Below are 21,444 nucleotides of genomic sequence, written 5' to 3' on the forward strand. Positions count from 1 at the left end.
TAACATCGTCAGGAGATTTCGGTAGTATGCTCATATGATGGTCTGAAACTTACAAGAGTAATCAGTTAGCACCCTTCCGTGGGAATCCCAAAAAACGTCCAGAGTCACCTTGCCCGATGATAATACGGCGGTGGTGAATCCAAATGTCTGCACTGCTTGCTTTGTTCGTTTGTCTCGGGTTCATTACGATACACCCAGCACTCATTAACGATTATTAGGCGGCTAAAGAAATCATCTGGACCGACCCGACACGGCTGCAACGTTTTCGCTGCTGCCTCAGATTGGCATGGACAGTCGTGGAACCCAGCGGGCAGAGACCGTTGTCATAATGGCTGAAGTGTACTTAACCGTGTCCGCCCCTCTACCGTTGCGTGCTGCTGTTGGCAATACGCTATCGTTGGCGAACGAGCAATGCGATCCGCTACTCACAGGCGACTGATGATTCGACCTGTTCGCTTCCCATTATTCATCACGCGAACCATTACCAACAGAATGACCCAATGGAAATGCTGCGCACTCAATAAGTGAACGTTTCCCGTCGTGTTCATAACGTAGTGCGAAAAGTTGACAACTGCTCGCTGGCTAAGTTTTCCATTTTACGCTACCGCCGGTGCTCGAGCACGAGGGCCTCCACTACTCCTGCGATAGCCCGTCCTTCACAGCAAGAGGACCAGCAACTTCGTTTGTCATTCAGGTTCAAATGTTCAAATGTGTGTGAATCCCTAAGGGACCAAACTGCTGAGGTCATCGGTCCCTAGACTTAAACACTACTTAAACTAACTTATCCTAAGAACAACACACACCACACACGCACACACACACACACACACACACACACACACACACACACACACACACACACACACACACACACACACACACACCCATGACCGAGGGAGGATTCGAATCTCCGGCGGGAGGAACCACTCAATCCGTGACATGGCGCCCCGAACCGCACGGCCACTCTGCGCCGATCATCAGGTTCGTTTGACCACAATGTGTCTGCAGCACCTAATCACTGCCATATGACGTCGTCCAGTTGTATTTTTCCACCATCCCAGTGTGTATTTCCCTTTAGATGCAGAAAACAAATTGTCACACACTCTGCTTCTTTATTAAGGCTGCTCCCCATACTGTTACGGCTCGTCCAACAGCGTACTGTGGGGTGATATTTTACTGTGAATAAAGGACTGCAGACATGAACTTGCAAACACACAAAAATTACGTACATACGCAGACTGAAGCAACGAATTAAGAATTGTACACTACTGGCCATTAAAATTTATACACCACGAAGATGACGTGTTACCGACCCGAAATTTAACAGATGGGAAGAAGATGCTGTGATATGCAAATGATTAGCTTTTCAGAGCATTCACACAAGGTTGGCGCCGGTGGCGACACCTACAACGTGCCGACATGAGGAAAGTTTCCAACCGATTTCTCATACACAAACAGCAGTTGACCGGCGTTGCCTGGTGAAACGTTGTTGTGATGCGTCGTGTAAGGAGGAGAAATGCGTACTATCACGTTTCCGACTTTGATAAAGGTCGGATTGTAGCCTATCGCGATTGCGGTTTAACGTATCGCGACATTGCTGCTCGCGTTGGTCGACATCCAATGATTTTTAGCAGAATATGGAATCGGTGGGTTCAGGAGGGTAACACAGAACGCCGAGCTGGATCCCAACTGCATCTTGTCCGCATGGCTATAACGGATCGTACAGCCACGTCTCGATCCCTGAGTCAACAGATGGGGACATTTGCAAGACAACAACCATCTGCACGAACAGTTCGACGAGGTTTGCAGCAGCATGGACTATCAGCTCGGAGACCATGGCTGCGGTTACCCTTGACGCTCCATTAAAGACACGAGCGCCTGCGATGGTGTACTCAACGACGAACCTGGGTGCACGAATGGCAAAACGTCATTTTTTCGGATGAATCCAGGTTCTGTTTACAGCATCATGATGGTCGCATCCGTGTTTGGCGACATGACGGTGAACGCACATTGGAAGCGTGTATTCGTCATCACCCAGCGTGATGGCATGGGGTGCCATTGGTTACACGTCTCGGTCACTTCTTGTTCTCATTGACGGCTGTTTGAACAGTGGACGTTACATTTCAGATGTGTTACGACCCGTGGCTCTACCCTTAATTCGATCCCTGCGAATCCCTACATTTCAGCAGGATAATGCACGACCGCTTGTGTCACGTCCTGTACGGGCCTTTCTGGATACAGAAAATGTTCGACTGCTGTCCTGGCCAGCACATTCTCCAGACCTCTCACCAACTGAAAACGTCTGGTCAATTGTGGTCGAGCAACTGGCTCGTCACAGTACGCCAGTCACTACTCTTGATTAAGTGTGGTATCGTGTTGAAGCTGCATGGGCAGCTGTTCCTGTACACGCCATCCAAGGTCTGTTTGACTCAATGCCCAGGCGTATCAAGGCCGTTATTACGGGCAGACGTGGTTGGTCTGGGTACTGATTTCTCAGGATCTATGCACCCAAATTGCGTGAAAATGTAATCACGTGTCAGTTCTAGTATAATATATTTGCCCAATGAATACCCGTTTATCATCTGCATTTCTTCTTGGTGTAGCAATTTTAATGGCCTGTAGTGTACTAAGGCTGGAATTCGAATCGTGGGTCTGCTGCTCACAGAGCAGATGCGCTACACTGCCCTGGTGAAGTGGTTTGCACAACTGCACGGATTACTCTATCACCCCCACTCCTTAATCCAAATTCCCATTTACATCTCAACCTGCTTGGTATTCTCCCCAAACTCGAACAGCATTGCAGAGGCTCTCCATCTGCACTGGACTAGCACCTCCAGAACCACATGATTTCAACTGCATCGTACGTCACAGATGTACACCAGACATAACAAAGAATATAGGAAACGTACACACTGGAGTACTTGCAGTTCTCGATATGTGGCTTAGCCGCATTAAGAAACAGCAGAAGAAATGGATGAATCGGACAAGAAGAAGTTATATCGTAAGGCATCTAAGGCGCGGATGAGGAACATGGGAGAGTGTTGTACCTTGAAAATAGTGTACCTAGGAATGCATGACGTTTTGGTCGGTGTTTCAATCTATACTCCTGGAAATTGAAATAAGAACACCGTGAATTCATTGTCCCAGGAAGGGGAAACTTTATTGACACATTCCTGGGGTCAGATACATCACATGATCACACTGACAGAACCACAGGCACATAGACACAGGCAACAGAGCATGCACAATGTCGGCACTAGTACAGTGTATATCCACCTTTCGCAGCAATGCAGGCTGCTATTCTCCCATGGAGACGATCGTAGCGATGCTGGATGTAGTCCTGTGGAACGGCTTGCCATGCCATTTCCATCTGGCGCCTCAGTTGGACCAGCGTTCGTGCTGGACGTGCAGACCGCGTGAGACGACGCTTCATCCAGTCCCAAACATGCTCAATGGGGGACAGATCCGGAGATCTTGCTGGCCAGGGTAGTTGACTTACACCTTCTAGAGCACGTTGGGTGACACGCGATACATGCGGACGTGCATTGTTCTGTTGGAACAGCAAGTTCCCTTGCCGGTCTAGGAATGGTAGAACGATGGGTTCGATGACGGTTTGGATGTACCGTGCACTATTCAGTGTCCCCTCGACGATCACCAGTGGTGTACGGCCAGTGTAGGAGATCGCTCCCCACACCATGATGCCGGGTGTTGGGCCTGTGTGCCTCGGTCGTATGCAGTCCTGATTGTGGCGCTCACCTGCACGGCGCCAAACACGCATACGACCATCATTGGCACCAAGGCAGAAGCGACTCTCATCGCTGAAGACGACACGTCTCCATTCGTCCCTCCATTCACGCCTGTCGCGACACCACTGGAGGCGGGCTGCACGATGTTGGGGCGTGAGCGGAAGACGGCCTAACGGTGTGCGGGACCGTAGCCCAGCTTCATGGAGACGGTTGCGAATGGTCCTCGCCGATACTCCAGGAGCAACAGTGTCCCTAATTTGCTAGGAAGTGGCGGTGTGGTCCCCTACGGCACTGCGTAGGATCCTACGGTCTTGGCGTGCATCCGTGCGTCGCTGCGGTCCGGTCCCAGGTCGACGGGCACATGCACCTTCCGCCGACCACTGGCGACAACATCGATGTACTGTGGAGACCTCACGCCCCACGTGTTGAGCAATTCGGCGGTACGTCCACCCGGCCTCCCGCATGCCCACTATACGCCCTCGCTCAAAGTCCGTCAACTGCACATACGGTTCACGTTCACGCTGTCGCGGCATGCTACCAGTGTTAAAGACTGAGATGGAGCTCCGTATGCCACGGCAAACTGGCTGACACTGACGGCGGCGGTGCACAAATGCTGCGCAGCTAGCGCCATTCGACGGCCAACACCGCGGTTCCTGGTGTGTCCGCTGTGCCGTGCGTGTGATCATTGCTTGTACAGCCCTCTCGCAGTGTCCGGAGCAAGTATGGTGGGTCTGACACACCGGTGTCAATGTGTTCTTTTTTCCATTTCCAGGAGTGTAGTAACCGATTTCAGAATCACATGGTAGAATGTGCACTAGAGAAGACCATAAGTAGTTTTCGGCATTTTATGCTTTTCTGCTGTTGTGAGACATGAGTGTGTGTTTCGTGAAGCACTTGGTCAAAATTCTAGTTCTACACATTTGAGTACTGTGCAACACATTAAAGCTATTTGGAAGGTATTGTTCATTCTATAGTTACAGTGTTTTGTGGTGAGTAAAATTCTACATATTTTTCAAATTAGCTACATAACTGGTGGACAGTTTAGTCATGACTCTTGAGTTGTGCATCCTCTTGCACCTTGAGACGGAACGATGTTTTTTTACTATGGTATACGTTATATATGCAAATGAACTGAGTTTCTTTAATGTCTTAAGCCTACGCGGAATGAGGTTTTCGATGAGAAAATCGATTTTTGGGGAAATGGATGAGAATAGCCAACATGGACTATGTCCTGAAGGAGAAGATAGTTGGTGCAATTACGATAGAGGCAAGGTAACTAAACAACAATCCAATGACTCTCATCATTTGCCAGTTGCCGTAATGAACGAAATAAAACCAACATGCCGAGACCAGGCAGACATTGGTCTATTTAAGAAATGCCTTCACAGCTGGACTCAAATCTAAACGAATGTGTGAAACAAGTGCTTTGCAACAGACTACCTAAAACTGCAATTGTCAGTATAAACACTTTTCACTCTGTCATTTATGACTCTGTTTCATCATTCAGTCACGGCAATATAATGACGTGCACAGTTTTGCAGGAGACTGGGCTCTGTGCAGGATTCTGAACTGCAGCAGCTATGCTTTGTTTGGACAAGGAACGGTCCAGATCTTCAGATAACGCAGTAAAAATCTATTCAAAGATGATTAGACAGCATAGGAGAGGCATGAAAACGAAGCTGTTGGACAATTCTGGTGGTACTAGCCATGGAGCAGGGATTCTTTGAAATAAAAAGTTTGATGCTCATTTCCCGGAATTTTTTTTTTTTTTTTTTTGTATGAGAGTACATTTTCCCAGTCTATTTACAATATAAAGATGAGACTATCAGGAGTTGTTCTTGAAGGACTTCTAACATATCTGAATCATAACACTCGTGAAATTATTTTGTATCAAGGGATTTGAATAATTCTTGAAATGTATAACTTTTAACATTAAAAAAATAGCATATCTGAAAAGCAAAACTTTCTTCTTCGAAAATGATTACTTCAGTAGAAAAGCAATACGTATGTCCGCGTTGGGTGAAAAAATCTAGAGTATAGTCCCAATAAGTCATGAGAAAAGTTTCCTAAATTGTGGCTCAAACATAGGGCATTGCGTATACCCTTAACAATTTTACCTGGCTGTAAAATGGAAATTTGTGTTACTTTTCAACTTCTCAATAGCTTCTATATAAAAGTATTTTTAACATGTAACCCTTTTTTGATAATATTTCTACTAAATTTCATTTCATTTACAGATTACTGGTGTGCAGTGGAGTAATAATGTAACAGATATATCTTTAAATCCAGTATTCACAAGATTTCCTTGACTGTAATACTATCAGACTTTAACAGAAGAATTGTTCCTATGTACACGACCGTGCTGTAACATGGAAAATCTTTCCACATTTGGAAAAGTGTTACGTTTCCGGATTAATTTTAGAAATTTTGGAAAGTGACTGCAGCACATAAAAAACGAATGTCATCATTTAAAAATGAAATAAGAAAACACATTAAGCTTCTATTACAGAGCTTGCTAGAGATGAAAGTCTGACAAGTGTTTCAAAGTGGAACACTGTCCCATACTTTGGAATCAGTCTGGAATTTGTAACAAACCTTGCCTCCTCGGAACTTCCGTATGTTCACCGAATGTTCGATTCGGTATAAATTGTGGCCAGACTTGGTTAATTTTCTTACTTAAATTATATGTATCTCATCTGAAGATATCTCTGTACGTATTTGATTGCCTAAAATCAATTTTTCTGTTAATAGTTTTTTATTATTCAAATACACTCATTCTCATAAATTCAGGATAATGCTGATACATGGTGAAACAACGCTCTGGTGGGCAGTTTGCGGGTTTAAGTCACCTCGGGGTATGACCATGCAGTGCATTTGACCTGCGGTCGTGGCATGGTAGCGCTGCAGCAGTCCAATACGCAGAGGTGTGTTGGTGCATGTCAGAGCACGGTGCAGCGAGTATGTGTGCAGACGTTTTCAGACACGCTAATGGTGACTGTGTGTAGAAAATGGCTTAGAGAACACATGTTGATGACGTTATGAGGGGTAGGATACTAGGGCGAGTGGAGGCTGGTCAAACACAGGAGGTCGTAGCACGGGCTCTCTGTGTGCCACAAAGTGTGATCTCAAGATTATGGCAACGATTCCAGCAGACAGGAAACGTGTCTAGGCCCTACAGTACGGAACGTCCACAGTGTACAACACCACAAGAAGACCGATATCTCACCATCAGTGCCTGCAGACGGCCACGGAGTACTGCAGGTAGCCTTGCTCGGGACCTTACCGCAGCCACTGGAACAGCTGTCTCCAGACACACCGTCTACAGATGACTGAACGGACATGGTTTAATCGCCCGGAGACCTGCAAGGTGCATTCAACTGACCCCTGGTCACAGGAGAGCCCGTAAAGCCTGGTGTCAAGAGCACAGTACATGGTCATTGGAGCAGTGGTCCAGATTATGTTCACGGACGAGTCCAGGTATAGTCTGAACTGTGATTCTCGTCGGGTTTTCATCTGGCAAGAACCAGGAACTAGATACTAACACCTTAATGTCCTTCAAAGTGACCTGTGTGGAGGTCGTGGTTTGATGGTGTGGGGTGGGATTATGATTGGTGCACGTACACCCCCGCATGTCTTTGACAGATGAACTGTAACAAGTCAGGTGTATCGGAATGTCATTTTGCACCAGTATGCCAGCCTTTTCAGGGGTCTCACCTTCCTCCTGATGGATGATAACGCACGGCCCCACCGAGCTGCCATCGTGGAGGAGTACCTTGAAACAGAAGATATCAGGCGAATGGAGTGGCCTGCCTGTTCTCCAGACCTGGACTCCATCGAGCACCTCTGGGATGCTCTCGGTCGACGTATCGCTGCACGTCTTCAAACCCCTACGACACTTCACGAGCTCCGACAGGCACTGGTGCAAGAATGGGAGGCTATACCCCAGCAGCTGCTCGACCGCCTGGTCCAGAGTATGCGAATTCGTTGTGCAGCCTGTGTACGTGTGCAAGGTGATCATATCCCATACTGATGTCGGGGTACATGCGCAGGAAACAGTGGCGTTTTGTAGCACATATGTTTAGGGACGGTTTTCTCAACTTATCACGAATACTGTGGACTTACAGATCTGTGTCGTGTGTGTTCCCTATGTGCCTATGCTATTAGCGCCAGTTTTGTGTAGTACCACGTTATGTGGCACCACATTCTGCAAGTATCCTTATTTTATGAGCATGAGTGTAGATTCATTTCTTAGTATCGATATTGTAACACGAAAATTAGTAATCACAACTGTCAGCTGAAATGATCTAAAAAACAAATTTACAGTAAACATAATATTGTTATGCTTCAGTCTCCATGCAAACAAAAAATGTGTCTTCTTTACAATTTTTCATATTATCAAGCATAGCAACCTTTGTTTTTAACCATTACGACTATAAATTTTCACTTAGATAATTTCATCCAGAAAACATTATATAAATTAAATCTGAAAAGCAATTTCATTTAAGACTGTCGTACTGATTTTTTGGTACCAAGCGCGTCAGAGTGATTTTTGTAACTACTGAGTTTGCCACATGATGTTCTCTGTTCGAATATCTTCTTGTCGAGCTCAAGGGAGTTTCACAATATACTAGGTGGTCCATTGATCGTGACCGGGCCAAATATCTCACGAAATAAGCGTCAAACGAAAAAACTACAAAGAACAAAACTCGTCTAGCTTGAAGGGGGAAACCAGATGCCGCTATGGTTGGCCCGCTAGATGGCGCTGCCATAGGTCAAACGGATATCAGCTGCAGTTCTTTAAATAGGAACCCCCATTTTATTACATATTCGTGTAGTACGTAAAGAAATATGAATGCTTTAGTTGGACCACTTTTTTCGCTTTGCGACAGATGGCGCTGTAATAGTCGCAAACGAATAAGTACGTAGGATCACGTAACATTCCGCCAGTGCCGACGGTATTTGCTTCGTGATACATTACCGTGGTAAACTGGACCGTTTACCAATTGCGGAAAAGTTCGATATCGTGTTGATGTATGGCTATTGTGATCAAAATGCCCAACGGGCGTGTGCTGTGTATGCTGCTCGGTATCCTGGACATCATCCACGTGTCCGGACCGTTCGCCGGATAGTTACGTTATTTAAGGAAACAGGAAGTGTTGAGCCACAAGTGAAACATCAACCACGATCTGCAACAAATGATGATGCCCCCAAGTCGGTGTTTTAGCTGCTGTCGTGGCTAATCCGCACATCAGTAGCAGACAAATTGCGCGAGAATCGGGAATCTCAAAAACGTCGGTGTTGAGAATGCTACATCAACATCGATTGTACACGTACTATATTTCTATGCACCAGGAATTGAATGGCGACGACTTTGAACGTCGTGTACAGTTCTGCCACTGGGCACAAGAGAAATTACGGGACGATGACAGATTTTTTGCACGCGTTCTATTTAGCGACGAAGCGTCATTCACCAACAGCGGTAACGTAAACCGGCATAATATGCACTATTGGGCGACGGAAAATCTACGATGGTTGCGAAAAGGGGAAGATCAGCGAACTTGGCGGGTTAATGTATGGTGCGGCATTATGGGAGGAAGGATACTTGGCCCCCATTTTATCGTTGGTAATCTAAATGGTGCAATGTATGTTGATTTCCTACGTAATATTCTACCGATGTTACTACAAGATGTTTCACTGCATGACAGAATGGCGATGTACTTCCAACATGATGGATGTCCGGCACATAGCTCGCGTGCGGATGTAGCGGTATTGAATAGCATATTTCATGACAGGTGGAAGGTCGTCGAAGCACCATACCATGGCCCGCACGTTCACGGGATCTGACGACCCCGGATTTCTTTCTGTGGGGAAAGTTGATGGATATTTGCTATCGTAATCGACCGACAACACCTGATAACATACATCAGCGCATTGTCAATGCATGTGCGAACGTTACGGAAGGCGAACTGCTCACTGTTTGCCAAATGCATTCAGGTTAGCGGACATCATTTCGAGCATTTATTGCATTAATGTGGTATTTACAGGTAATCACGCTGTAATAGCATGCGTTTTCAGAAATGATAAGTTCACAAAGGTACATGTATCACATTGGAACAACCGAAATAAAATGTTCAAACGTACCTACGTTCTGTATTTTAATTTAAGAAACCTACCTGTTACCAACTGTTCGTCTAAAATTGAGCGATATGTTTGTGACTATTACAGCGCCATCTATCACAAAGCGAAAAAAGTGGTCCAACTAAAACATTCATATTTCTTTACGTACTACACGAATATGTAACAAAATATGGGGGTTCCCATTTAAAAAAATGCAGTTGATATCCGTTTGACCTGTGGCTGCGCCATCTAGTGGGCCAACCATAGCGCCATCTGGTTTCCCTCTTCAAGCTAGACAAGTATCGTCTTTGTAGTTTTTTCGTTTGACGCTTATTTCGTGAGATATTTGGCCCGGTCACGATCAATGGACCACCCTGAACATCTGAAAAGTGTTGTTATAAATTGTGTGTCAATATACAAGTAAATGAAGAAAATAGGTAAGAGCACCATAATCTTCCGACTTGTCATTTCAACAACCCTGTACAAAATCTGCCAATGGATTAATTTTGGAAAGAAGGTGCCAGCTCAGACACTGAGACCGACATTGCAAGATATGTAGTACTTCATTTGCAATATAATGTTTGTGCTCCTACTAAATTATTTTTTAAACCTTGTTCATGTTATAAAATAGTAAGTACAACATAGTAATTTTTGCTTCGTTACATATATGGATAATAAGTAAGGGAGAGAATTATAAACTACATTTGGGAAGTAGTGGAAGAGCAGTTTCTCACGGATTGTTCAGCTGAAACAACTGTGCAAGGCAAGAATACGGGTTGGAGTGCCAGACGGGGGAGGCTGTTGCTGGAGCGAGTGGTTGCACTGACCGGGCAGCCGCAGAGAGTCGTTGCGCTCGCAGTAGTCTGGCGACTCCGCGAGGTAGACGAGGTCGTGCGAGGTGGGCCGCGAGAAGCGCCGGTCTCGCACCGCCAGCCGGCCGCGCCGCGTCACGCGCACCTCCGTCGCGCCGTCGTACTTGTCCTTCAGGTAGTCTCCTGCAACAACACCAGCAACCATCTCGTCATCATCTGTTCCACTTGTCTCTCTCTACTTATCTTACGCGTCTAGTCACGTACGACAGTAGCCGTGGAACGAGTCAGGTTACATGAAATTAAAACCATAAAAGTTAACAACGAATAAAATACATTTTGCACGACTCCTGTGTCGCGACAAGCTGCTGACTATACAAGGTGATTCACCTGCCCCTACCGGTAGGTTTTATGCAACCCGCAACACCTTCAAAACTGTGCGAGGCTATCATATTCTCTCTATCACTACACTCAAACTATTAGACCTATAAAAAAAAGGAATAGGAGTTTTTGTAGGAAATTTAATGTGGTTAATTTTGTACTGGGATACATTTCCGATGGAGGCCGTGGTTTTCTGGTTCTTCAACAAAAACACATTTGGAGGTGACTTTCCTACGTTTTTCGTGGATAATTCGGAAACAAAAGAGAACCACTTGTATGAATATCAAGAGCTCAGATGGAAACCCAGTTCTAAGCAAGGAAGGGAAAGCAGAAAGGTGGAATGAGCGTATAGAGGGACTATACAAGGGCGATGTACTTGAGGGCAATGTTATAGAAAGGGAAGATGATGTAGATGAAGATGAAATGGGTGATAAGCTACTGCGTGAAGAGTTTGACAGGGCACAGAAAGACCTGAGTCGAAACAAGGCCCCGGGAGTAAACAACATTCCATTAGAACCACTTACAGCCTTGGGAGAGCCATTCCTGACAAAACTCTACCATCTGGTGAGCAAAATGTAAGAGACAGGCAAAATACCCTCAGACTTCAAGAAGAATATAATAATTCCAATCCCAAAGAAAGCAGGCGTTGACAGATGTGAAAATTACCGAACTATCAGTTTAATAAGTCACAGCTGCAAAATGCTAACGCGAGTTCTTTACAGACGAATGGAAAAACTGGTAGGAACCGAACTCGGGGAAGATCAGTCTGGATTCCGTAGAAATATGGGAACACGTGAGGCAATACTGACCCTACGACTTATCTTAGAAGCTGGATTAAGAAAAGGCAAACCTACATTTCTAGCATTTGTAGACTTCGAGAAAGCTTTTGACAATGTTGGCTGGAATACTCTCTTTCAAATTATAAAGGTGACAGGGGTCAAATACAGGGAGCGAAAGGCTATTTACAATTTGTACAGAAACCAGATGGCAGTTATAAGAGTCGAGAGACATGAAAGGGAAGTAGTGGTTGGGAAGGGAATGAGACAGGGTTGTAGCCTCTCCCCGATGTTATTCAATCTGTTTATTGAGCAAGCAGTAAAGGAAACAAAAGAAAAATTCGGAGTAGCTATTAAAATCCATGGAGAAGAAATAAAAACATTGAGGTTCGCCGATGACATTGTAATTCTGTCAGAGACAGCAAAGGACTTGGAAGAGCAGTTGAACGGAATGGACAGTGTCTTGAAAGGAGGATATAAAATGAACATCAACAAAACCAAAACGAGGATAATGGAATGTAGTCTAATTAAATCGGGTGGTGCTGAGGGAATTACATTAGGAAATGAGTCACTTAAAGTAGTAAAGGAGTTTTGCTATTTGGGGAGCAAAATAACTGATGATGGTCGAAGTAGAGAGGATATAAAATGTAGACTGGCAATGGCAAGGAAAGCGTTTCTGAAGAAGAGAAATTTGTTAACATCGAGTATAGATTTAAGTGTCAGGAAGTCGTTTCTGAAAGTATTTGTATGGAGTGTAGCCATGTATGGAAGTGAAACATGGACGATAAATAGTTTGGACAAGAAGAGAATAGAAGCTTTCGAAATGTGGTGCTACATAAGAATTCTGAAGATTAGATGGGTAGATCACATAGCTAATGAGGAAGTATTGAATAGGATTGGGGAGAAGAGATGTTTGTGACACAACTTGACTAGAAGAAGGGATCAGTTGGTAGGACATGTTCTGAGGCATCAAGGGATCACAAATTTAGCACTGGAGGGCAGCGTGGAGGGAAAAAATCGTAGAGGGAGACCAAGAGATGAATACACTAAGCAGATTCAGAAGGTTGTAGGTTGCAGTAGGTACTGAGAGATGCAGAAGCTTACACAGGATAGAGTAGCATAGAGATATGCATCATACCAGTCTCAGGATTGAAGACCGCAACAACAATTCGGAAACTACGGCTTCTAGCGAAAACGTATCCTAGTACAAAATTTAAGTACACTGAATTTCCTACAAATAAGATCCTGTTCATTTTTTCTGTAGGACTAATAGTTTTCGCATAGCATGTGAGAGAATATGAATCTCTTGCGTGGCTTCTGAAGGCGCTGCAGGCTGCATAAAACCCATGGGTAGGGGCACCTGAAACACCCTCTGTATTAGCGTAACCAGCAATATAACGTAGAAATATTTTCCAGGAACTCCCTGACGGAATAGAGGAGTGAGCCCCGAGATAATTCTTCAACGGCAGAATTACCACTAAGCTTTTTTGTTGTTGTCGCAATTTACTGAAAATGGATGCAGCAGAATACTGTATGGTTTCCTGCATGAGGGTCAAGGAGATACGATCCAATTGCAGACTGGATTTCTGACTGGTGTTAAATGAGTGAAAGCTGCTAATTCTTGTGAAAAAGTTCATAGAGACAGAACAGTGTCAGAATTACCAGAGAACTGAATAGCGGAGGATTAAGAGGTGGCCGGCCGGAGTGGCCGTGCGGTTCTGGGCGCTACAGTCTGGAACCGAGCGACCGCTTCGGTCGCAGGTTCGAATCCTGCCTCGGGCATGGATGTGTGTGTTGTCCTTAGATTAGTTAGGTTTAATTAGTTCTAAGTTCTAGGCGACTGATGACCTCAGAAGTTAAGTCGCATAGTGCTCGGAGCCATTTGAACCATTTGATTAAGAGGTTCGTGAACTTACAACACATATGGCTCGTTCCTGGAAAAAAATAACACATTTTGTGTAGGAAGACTTAAACTAGAATATAATGCCGTACGTCACAAGAGAATGAAAATACGCAAAGCAGTCTAATTTCCATGGTCGACTATCACTCATCGCAGATATTGTTCTAATGTTAAACATAACAGTGTTAATTTTCGAACACGGTTCCTGATCATCGGCTTTCCATGATAGTTTACCATCTGTTCCATTATGAATTTGGATTTCCCAGACTCACTAATCATATCCCTCTTCTGGGTAGTCAGAACGTCAATTTTAGTTGAATCGTATATTAGAAACTATAAAAAGTGAGTCTTTCTCTGATTTAACATCAATTTGTTTTCTATAACCCACGAATTTACATCTTGAACTCTACCATACGCTGTCTATGTTGCAGTCAGTACTCCTCACCACCACGCTAGTGTCATCAGTAAACAGAAATATTTTAGAATCATCTGATATATTAGAAAGCACATCATTTATACATGTAAGAAACAGCAATGGTCGCAGCACTGAACCCTGAGGTACCCCCACTTAACTGTCAACCAATCAGGCGCCACCTCGTAGCCATTCTCATCAGTGCGGAGTATACAGTATAGTAGAATGAATGTATTCATATATTCGCAGTTGGTTTGGAAATACAAAGGGTGCGAAATTTAGTACATAGAGATCCACATCTGGTAGAAAGAAAGGGTGTAACCTATTAGACATCGAGATGAGCCAAGTTTTGATGACAAATATGGGTACTCCATTGCATATTGCTAAAACTCTGTACCAACCAATCGTAGAGGCATGCGAGCCATGGCGTGCCAGTGGCTCAGCATCTCATGACTAGATGCACTCAGTTGGTTAGAGATGTGATGGATGATGTACAGCCAATGGCACACCTCATACCACCACAGCAGGTACTGGACTCACATGACAACGACAAATGCAACCTGGAAACGTTTGTTCTCCTCGAAGTCTTCTCATACGGATGTGTTCATTGTGATGCTGTATGCAAAATTCCAACTCTTCTGAAAAGACCGTGCCGTGCCACTATGATCCATGTTGTCATTGGGTGCGCCACTGCTATTACACTTCTCTCTGCTGTTGCATCAAAACAGGCTGAAACAATGGTTGCCATGCTGTCAGTGCTTTGTGTCGTAGACTTTAATGCGCTGTTCATATGGATACTTGCCTCTGTGCAAACAAGTTTATTTCCTCACTCAAGGTATACCAAACAATACGTCAGTCCTCTCGGGTGCTAGCTGCATGGGGCCATTGACTTCCTGCTTGGTACTGAGTATGGCCTTCCTGAACTCTTCACATGACAGTTACAGGAAGCTCGACCAATGCGAGCAGCAATATCTTGGAACGATAAACGGCACTACTGGCAGACGACGATCATGTGGTTGTCGAATTCTACAGGTGCTGGTAGATTTTTCTCCTTCTTGCACGAGACAACTCGATCGTCTCACGAACAAACGACATTCAAATGGAACTGCTGACTGAGGAACCTGCTGCGTAGTCTTTCCTTATATACAAGGTAAAACTGCTATAAGTGCGCCGGCCGAAGTGGCCGTGCGGTTAAAGGCGCTGCAGTCTGGAACCGCGAGACCGCTACGGTCGCAGGTTCGAATCCTGCCTCGGGCATGGGTGTTTGTGATGTCCTTAGATTAGTTAGGTTTAACTAGTTCTAAGTTCTAGGGGACTAATGACCTCAGCAGTTGAGTCCCATAGTGCTCAGAGCCATTTGAATTTTTGCTATAAGTGCAGATTTTTTTTACATGGGATACATTAATATGTACACACATCTGAGCGTTGGTTGTTTTTTCTCTGCGTCGAACAGTTCTTCTCACAAACACACCAAAAATATACGACCTGATGTTTTCTGCCTGGTCGTACATGAGCCATAAGTGGACGACGCCTGGCAGTGTAGACTGCGTCGATCCAGCCAAATTTCTAGGTCTGAGCTGCTGCCAAGCGGAAAAATAAACATTAATGGCTTGCACTTGCCATTTGTAATTGAAAGTACTATCAACCTAAAAACACATGACTTGTAATAGCCAGAATTATTAGGTTACAAATGACGTAAATACTGATGTAATGTACTTCATCAAACCGTCCTCAGTCATTAATAGAAGTATCCGCACTTACGCTCATTACACCCTTCATACTGAATGTAGAAGCTGTTACTCCCACGCACTTTGTGGTGTTGCACTGAAATGCTTATCACTTGTATTTTCAGACAGGTACATTTCTTGCTAATTTGACGTCGCTTTTTGCTTACCAGCTCTGAAGTACCTGAAGTTTTAACGGCCAGGAGCGTAAATGAACATAATGCGCATAAACAGGAGGAAAGGTTTATTACTGTTCGATCTCACTGTTTACGATAAATTACTGGAAACAGTAACAACGAAACACAAGTGGGTAGCAACCAAACATACACTCCTGGAAATTGAAATAAGAACACCGTGAATTCATTGTCCCAGGAAGGGGAAACTTTATTGACACATTCCTGGGGTCAGATACATCACATGATCACACTGACAGAACCACAGGCACATAGACACAGGCAACAGAGCATGCACAATGTCGGCACTAGTACAGTGTATATCCACCTTTCGCAGCAATGCAGGCTGCTATTCTCCCATGGAGACGATCGTAGAGATGCTGGATGTAGTCCTGTGGAATGGCTTGCCATGCCATTTCCACCTGGCGCCTCAGTTGGACCAGCGTTCGTGCTGGACGTGCAGACCGCGTGAGACGACGCTTTATCCAGTCCCAAACATGCTCAATGGGGGACAGATCCGGAGATCTTGCTGGCCAGGGTAGTTGACTTACACCTTCTAGAGCACGTTGGGTGGCACGGGATACATGCGGACGTGCATTGTCCTGTTGGAACAGCAAGTTCCCTTGCCGGTCTAGGAATGGTAGAACGATGGGTTCGATGACGGTTTGGATGTACCGTGCACTATTCAGTGTCCCCTCGACGATCACCAGTGGTGTACGGCCAGTGTAGGAGATCGCTCCCCACACCATGATGCCAGGTGTTGGCCCTGTGTGCCTCGGTCGTATGCAGTCCTGATTGTGGCGCTCACCTGCACGGCGCCAAACACGCATACGACCATCATTGGCACCAAGGCAGAAGCGACTCTCATCGCTGAAGACGACACGTCTCCATTCGTCCCTCCATTCACGCCTGTCGCGACACCACTGGAGGCGGGCTGCACGATGTTGGGGCGTGAGCGGAAGACGGCCTAACGGTGTGCGGGACCGTAGCCCAGCTTCATGGAGACGGTTGCGAATGGTCCTCGCCGATACCCCAGGAGCAACAGTGTCCCTAATTTGCTGGGATGTGGCGGTGCGGTCCCCTACGGCACTGCGTAGGATCCTACGGTCTTGGCGTGCATCCGTGCGTCGCTGCGGTCCGGTCCCAGGTCGACGGGCACGTGCACCTTCCGCCGACCACTGGCGACAACATCGATGTACTGTGGAGACCTCACGCCCCACGTGTTGAGCAATTCGGCGGTACGTCCACCCGGCCTCCCGCATGCCCACTATACGCCCTCGCTCAAAGTCCGTCAACTGCACATACGGTTCACGTCCACGCTGTCGCGGCATGCTCCCAGTGTTAAAGACTGCGATGGAGCTCCGTATGCCACGGCAAACTGGCTGACACTGACGGCGGCGGTGCACAAACGCTGCGCAGCTAGCGCCATTCGACGGCCAACACCGCGGTTCCTGGTGTGTCCGCTGTGCCGTGCGTGTGATCATTGCTTGTACAGCCCTCTCGCAGTGTCCGGAGCAAGTATGGTGGGTCTGACACACCGGTGTCAATGTGTTCTTTTTTCCATTTCCAGGAGTGTATGTGGGCCTAAGCGTCCAGAGCGACCTGAAATGCAGTGACATAAATCTAACTGCTGAAAAAGCAGAAGTCAGGCTAAGACTGATTGGAGAAATCGTAAAAGTGTTACTCATCTACGGAAGAAGCGGCTTACAAAATACTCGTTCGAATGATTCTTGAGGGATGCTTACCAGATAGGATTAATAGAAGAGAGCAGATTCGAAGCAGAAAATCACGTACCGTAATAAGTTTGTTCAGCAAGCAAGATACCCTTACCAGTTTGCTCAGCAAACTGCCGTTACAGACGCTACAGGAGAGGCATATACGATACGTTACAGAGAGTTTTCTTGATAAAATGCCGAATGCGAACGTGCCACACCGAATCGGGCAACATGTTACTTCCTCCCATATATGTCTCATGAAAAGAACACGGCTAGAAAATCAGAGAAATGAGAGCCCTTATGACGAGACTCACCAACAGTCACTCTTTCTGCGTACCCTTCATGTTTGGAACACTGGCGAAGACAGCTTAGAGCCCTTCTCCACGAACCTAGAGATGGTTTGTTGAGCACAGATGCAGACGTAATCTGCGGCATGCTTTCATTTCAGTCTCAAGTTTTTTCTCTGTTTTTGAAATTTATACAAGCATCAGTATTTTGGCTAGCATCTGAGATGATATGTGCGTTTACAAGGACCATGGAAATTGTACATTACAACATCGCCAGTGCACAAACTGCAGCAACATCTTCGGTCACCTTATCAATCACTCTTGCCCGGCAATGTCTGCGACTGTGCCTTCCAGAGCCATAAGTGTTTACACAGGCTGCAGTATCGTCGTTAAATGCACGACAGTGAAGTAGTGGAAGTGAGTGTGGCTCCCCTTCTTCCGTTTTCCACAAGGAAAGAGTTACCGATAAAAAGATTAATCGGGTTCCAAATATACGAAGTCTTTTAAGTAAGCAAGCTACTTTCGAAACTTTGCCTCGTGAACTGATGCTGCGACAAGGAAAAGTACGGCCTGGCCATAGTAAACGTTCTTCACCCCAGATATACAGCAATAACATATTGAAGACTACTTTTCATCAGCAATATTGCCGAGCGATATGGCGATATTGTCGTGTATTGCGGTCACATTGCCCCCTTGCTGACGGAAACAGCACTGCGAGCGCGTATTGCGTATAATTTCGCCCTTGTAAACGTATCTTCTTGTTGTCGTAGTCTTCAGTCCAAAGACTTGTCTGATGCGACTCTGCACTCCAGTCTACCTTGTCTTTGGATAACTACCGCAACCTACATATCAGTTTGAACCTCCTTAGGGTAGACATGTCTTGGTCTCTTTATACGATTTTTAACACTTCCCTCCGCCAGAAAAATTAACCATTCCTTAACGCCTTTCAACGCATCCTATCAACCGATCCTTATCACAAACCCCATCTACCCCTGTAACCTTCAGATTCTTTTGTAACACCAGTTCGTAAAGGTTCTGTTCTCATCTAAAAAAAAAAACTGAACTCCGCCCGTACAGGCCATGAGGGCCGAACGGTACCGACCGGCCGGCGAGTCATCCTCAGCCCACAGGCGTCACTGGATGCGGATATGGAAGGGCATGTGGTCAGCATACCGCTCTCCCGGCCGTGTGTCAGTGTAGGAGACCGGAGCCGCTACTTCTCAATCAAGTAGCTCCTCAGTTTGCCTCACAAGGGCTGAGTGCACTCCGCTTGCCAATAGCGCTCTGCGAACCGGATGGTCGCCCGTCCAAGTGCTAGCTCAGCCCGACAGCGCTTTACTTTAGTGATCTGATGGGAACCGGTATTACCACTGCAGCAAGTCCGTTGGCCTATTCTCATGTAGTCTGACTGTTTGTCGTTGACATTTCAACTCCGTGAAAGGCTACACTCCAGACAAATATCTTTAGAAAACTATTACATACTTATAATTTTTCTTTTTTTTACAAATAGTCATTTTTGTCATTTGACGTTTCATATCCTCCCTTCTTCTACCATCGTCACTTACTCTGCTGCCTAAAACATTACGTGTTTGTTTATATATATGTATTAATGTAAAGAGAGAAAGAGAGAGAGAGAGAGAGAGAGAGAGAGAGAGAGAGAGAGAGAGAGAGACTCTACATTCATTCCGATACATTGTATTGTCAAATCAAAGCAATACTTTTCGTATTAACGTGGCCAAAGACTGTAATTAATGAGAAACACATCTAGAAGTATTTAGCAGTGACACTATCAATTTTTTTTATGAATGACACGAACTGTCTTCAATATTTTCTTCCGCTTACTTGTGCCTTCTTTTTCTGAAGACGAGTTGCGAACATGTAAGTGGCACTGCCTATTCCTAGATCGAAATAGATTACAATATAATCTTAATACAGATTGTATGTATTTAAAAACACTTTACTTTCTTCATTTCCTGTGTAATAAAAATGTAAATGTCGTGTGACTAGAGCCTCCCGTCGGGTAGACCGTTCGCCGGGTGCAGGTCTTTCGATTTGACGCCACCTCGGCGACTTGCGCGTCGATGGGGATGAAATGATGATGATTAGGACAACACAACACCCAGTCCCTGAGCGGAGAAAATCTCCGACCCAGCCGAGAATCGAGCCCAGGCCCTTAGGATTGACATTCTGTCGTCGCACTGACCACTCAGCTACCGGGGGCAGACTCCTGTGTAATGAATAGCTGGCCGGAGTGGCCGAGCGGTCCTAGGCGCTGCAGTCTGGAATCGCGCGACGGTTACGGTCGCAGGTTCGAATCCTGCCTCGGGCATGGATGTGTGTGATGTCCTTAGGTTAGTTAGGTTTAAGTAGTTCTGAGTTATAGGGGACTGATGACCTCAAAAGTTAAGTCCCATAATGCTCAGAGCCATTTGAACCATTTTGTGTAATGAATATAATTAATAGTGGAAACGGGGGAGAAATGTTTCGATGGTATAACGATCGGACACTAACCACCTTGAGATTTATTTGCCGATCGTTTCCTTATTCTCGAGTACATTTTTTCTTAAGAATTTTGTCAGGGCATCGGCCAACTACCAGTGAACAAGGACACCGTCAAACATCTCAATGGTCTGATGTCCATAGCCTCATAATATAATTCTGACGATGAATTGTTACAAAAATGAATGCAGACTTATAATAATACAGGTTTTTACAACATTTTATCTAAAAAGGGACTAACTTTTATTTATTGTCACTGGAGCTTTCTCTTTCTCGTAGAGATATTCGAAGTATGCAAAATTTGTAGTATTCATAGCACCTTCTTATTGTTACTTACTGAGAAAATTTTTTATTGAAATAAAATTAAGAGAGACGAGAAGGAACGTTTCAAATGTGCCCCAACGTGGGTCTCGAAAAAATTTCATTATGCGTGACAACAAATTTTTTTACGTTGCATGAATGTTTACCGAGTGTGGATGAAAGCAAGAAATACTAATCTGAAAAAAATCATAAAAGAAATGAAATTTGTGTTGGATTTGATACAAAGTTTACTGTCAAAGGAAGCTGCAACGCATCACAATAAGATAAGGACACCATTGTTATATGCCTACATTTTGCGTTTTTACGACTTTTCAGACATTCCTTTAAGCTGTTTATGATTCATTTGTATAGATATTTCAGATTTTTTATTTGCAACCGTTCACGATTATAAATATCGTTATTGTGTAAAGTCGTATGCGATATGGTCCACATTATGTAGTGCACAAAAGAATTGGATGGAAATTTTCTGTGTGATGTTTCATGTAGTGGCATCCATCCAACCATTTTGCATTAAGGTAATTCTGCTGTGCGCTATTACATAGAATTAATTTTTTGATTTTCTATGAGATAAATGATTTCAATAA

At 45.0% G+C, this 21,444-nt stretch overlaps 1 protein-coding gene across 1 annotated transcript in view; it reads right to left on the bottom strand.

Moving 5' to 3' along the window:
* The window catches only part of LOC126484521 (protein Wnt-5b-like), a 606,999-nt gene that overhangs the window by 16,878 nt on the left and 568,677 nt on the right, over positions 1-21,444 (bottom strand). Inside the window, exon 6 of the mRNA XM_050108069.1 lies at positions 10,691-10,858. Within this exon, the coding sequence (XP_049964026.1) occupies positions 10,691-10,858 (168 nt within the window). The remainder of the gene's footprint in view (positions 1-10,690; positions 10,859-21,444) is intronic.

The sequence above is a fragment of the Schistocerca serialis genome, chromosome 6 (assembly GCF_023864345.2).
Source record: "Schistocerca serialis cubense isolate TAMUIC-IGC-003099 chromosome 6, iqSchSeri2.2, whole genome shotgun sequence".
NCBI classification, from domain to species: Eukaryota; Metazoa; Arthropoda; class Insecta; order Orthoptera; family Acrididae; genus Schistocerca; species Schistocerca serialis.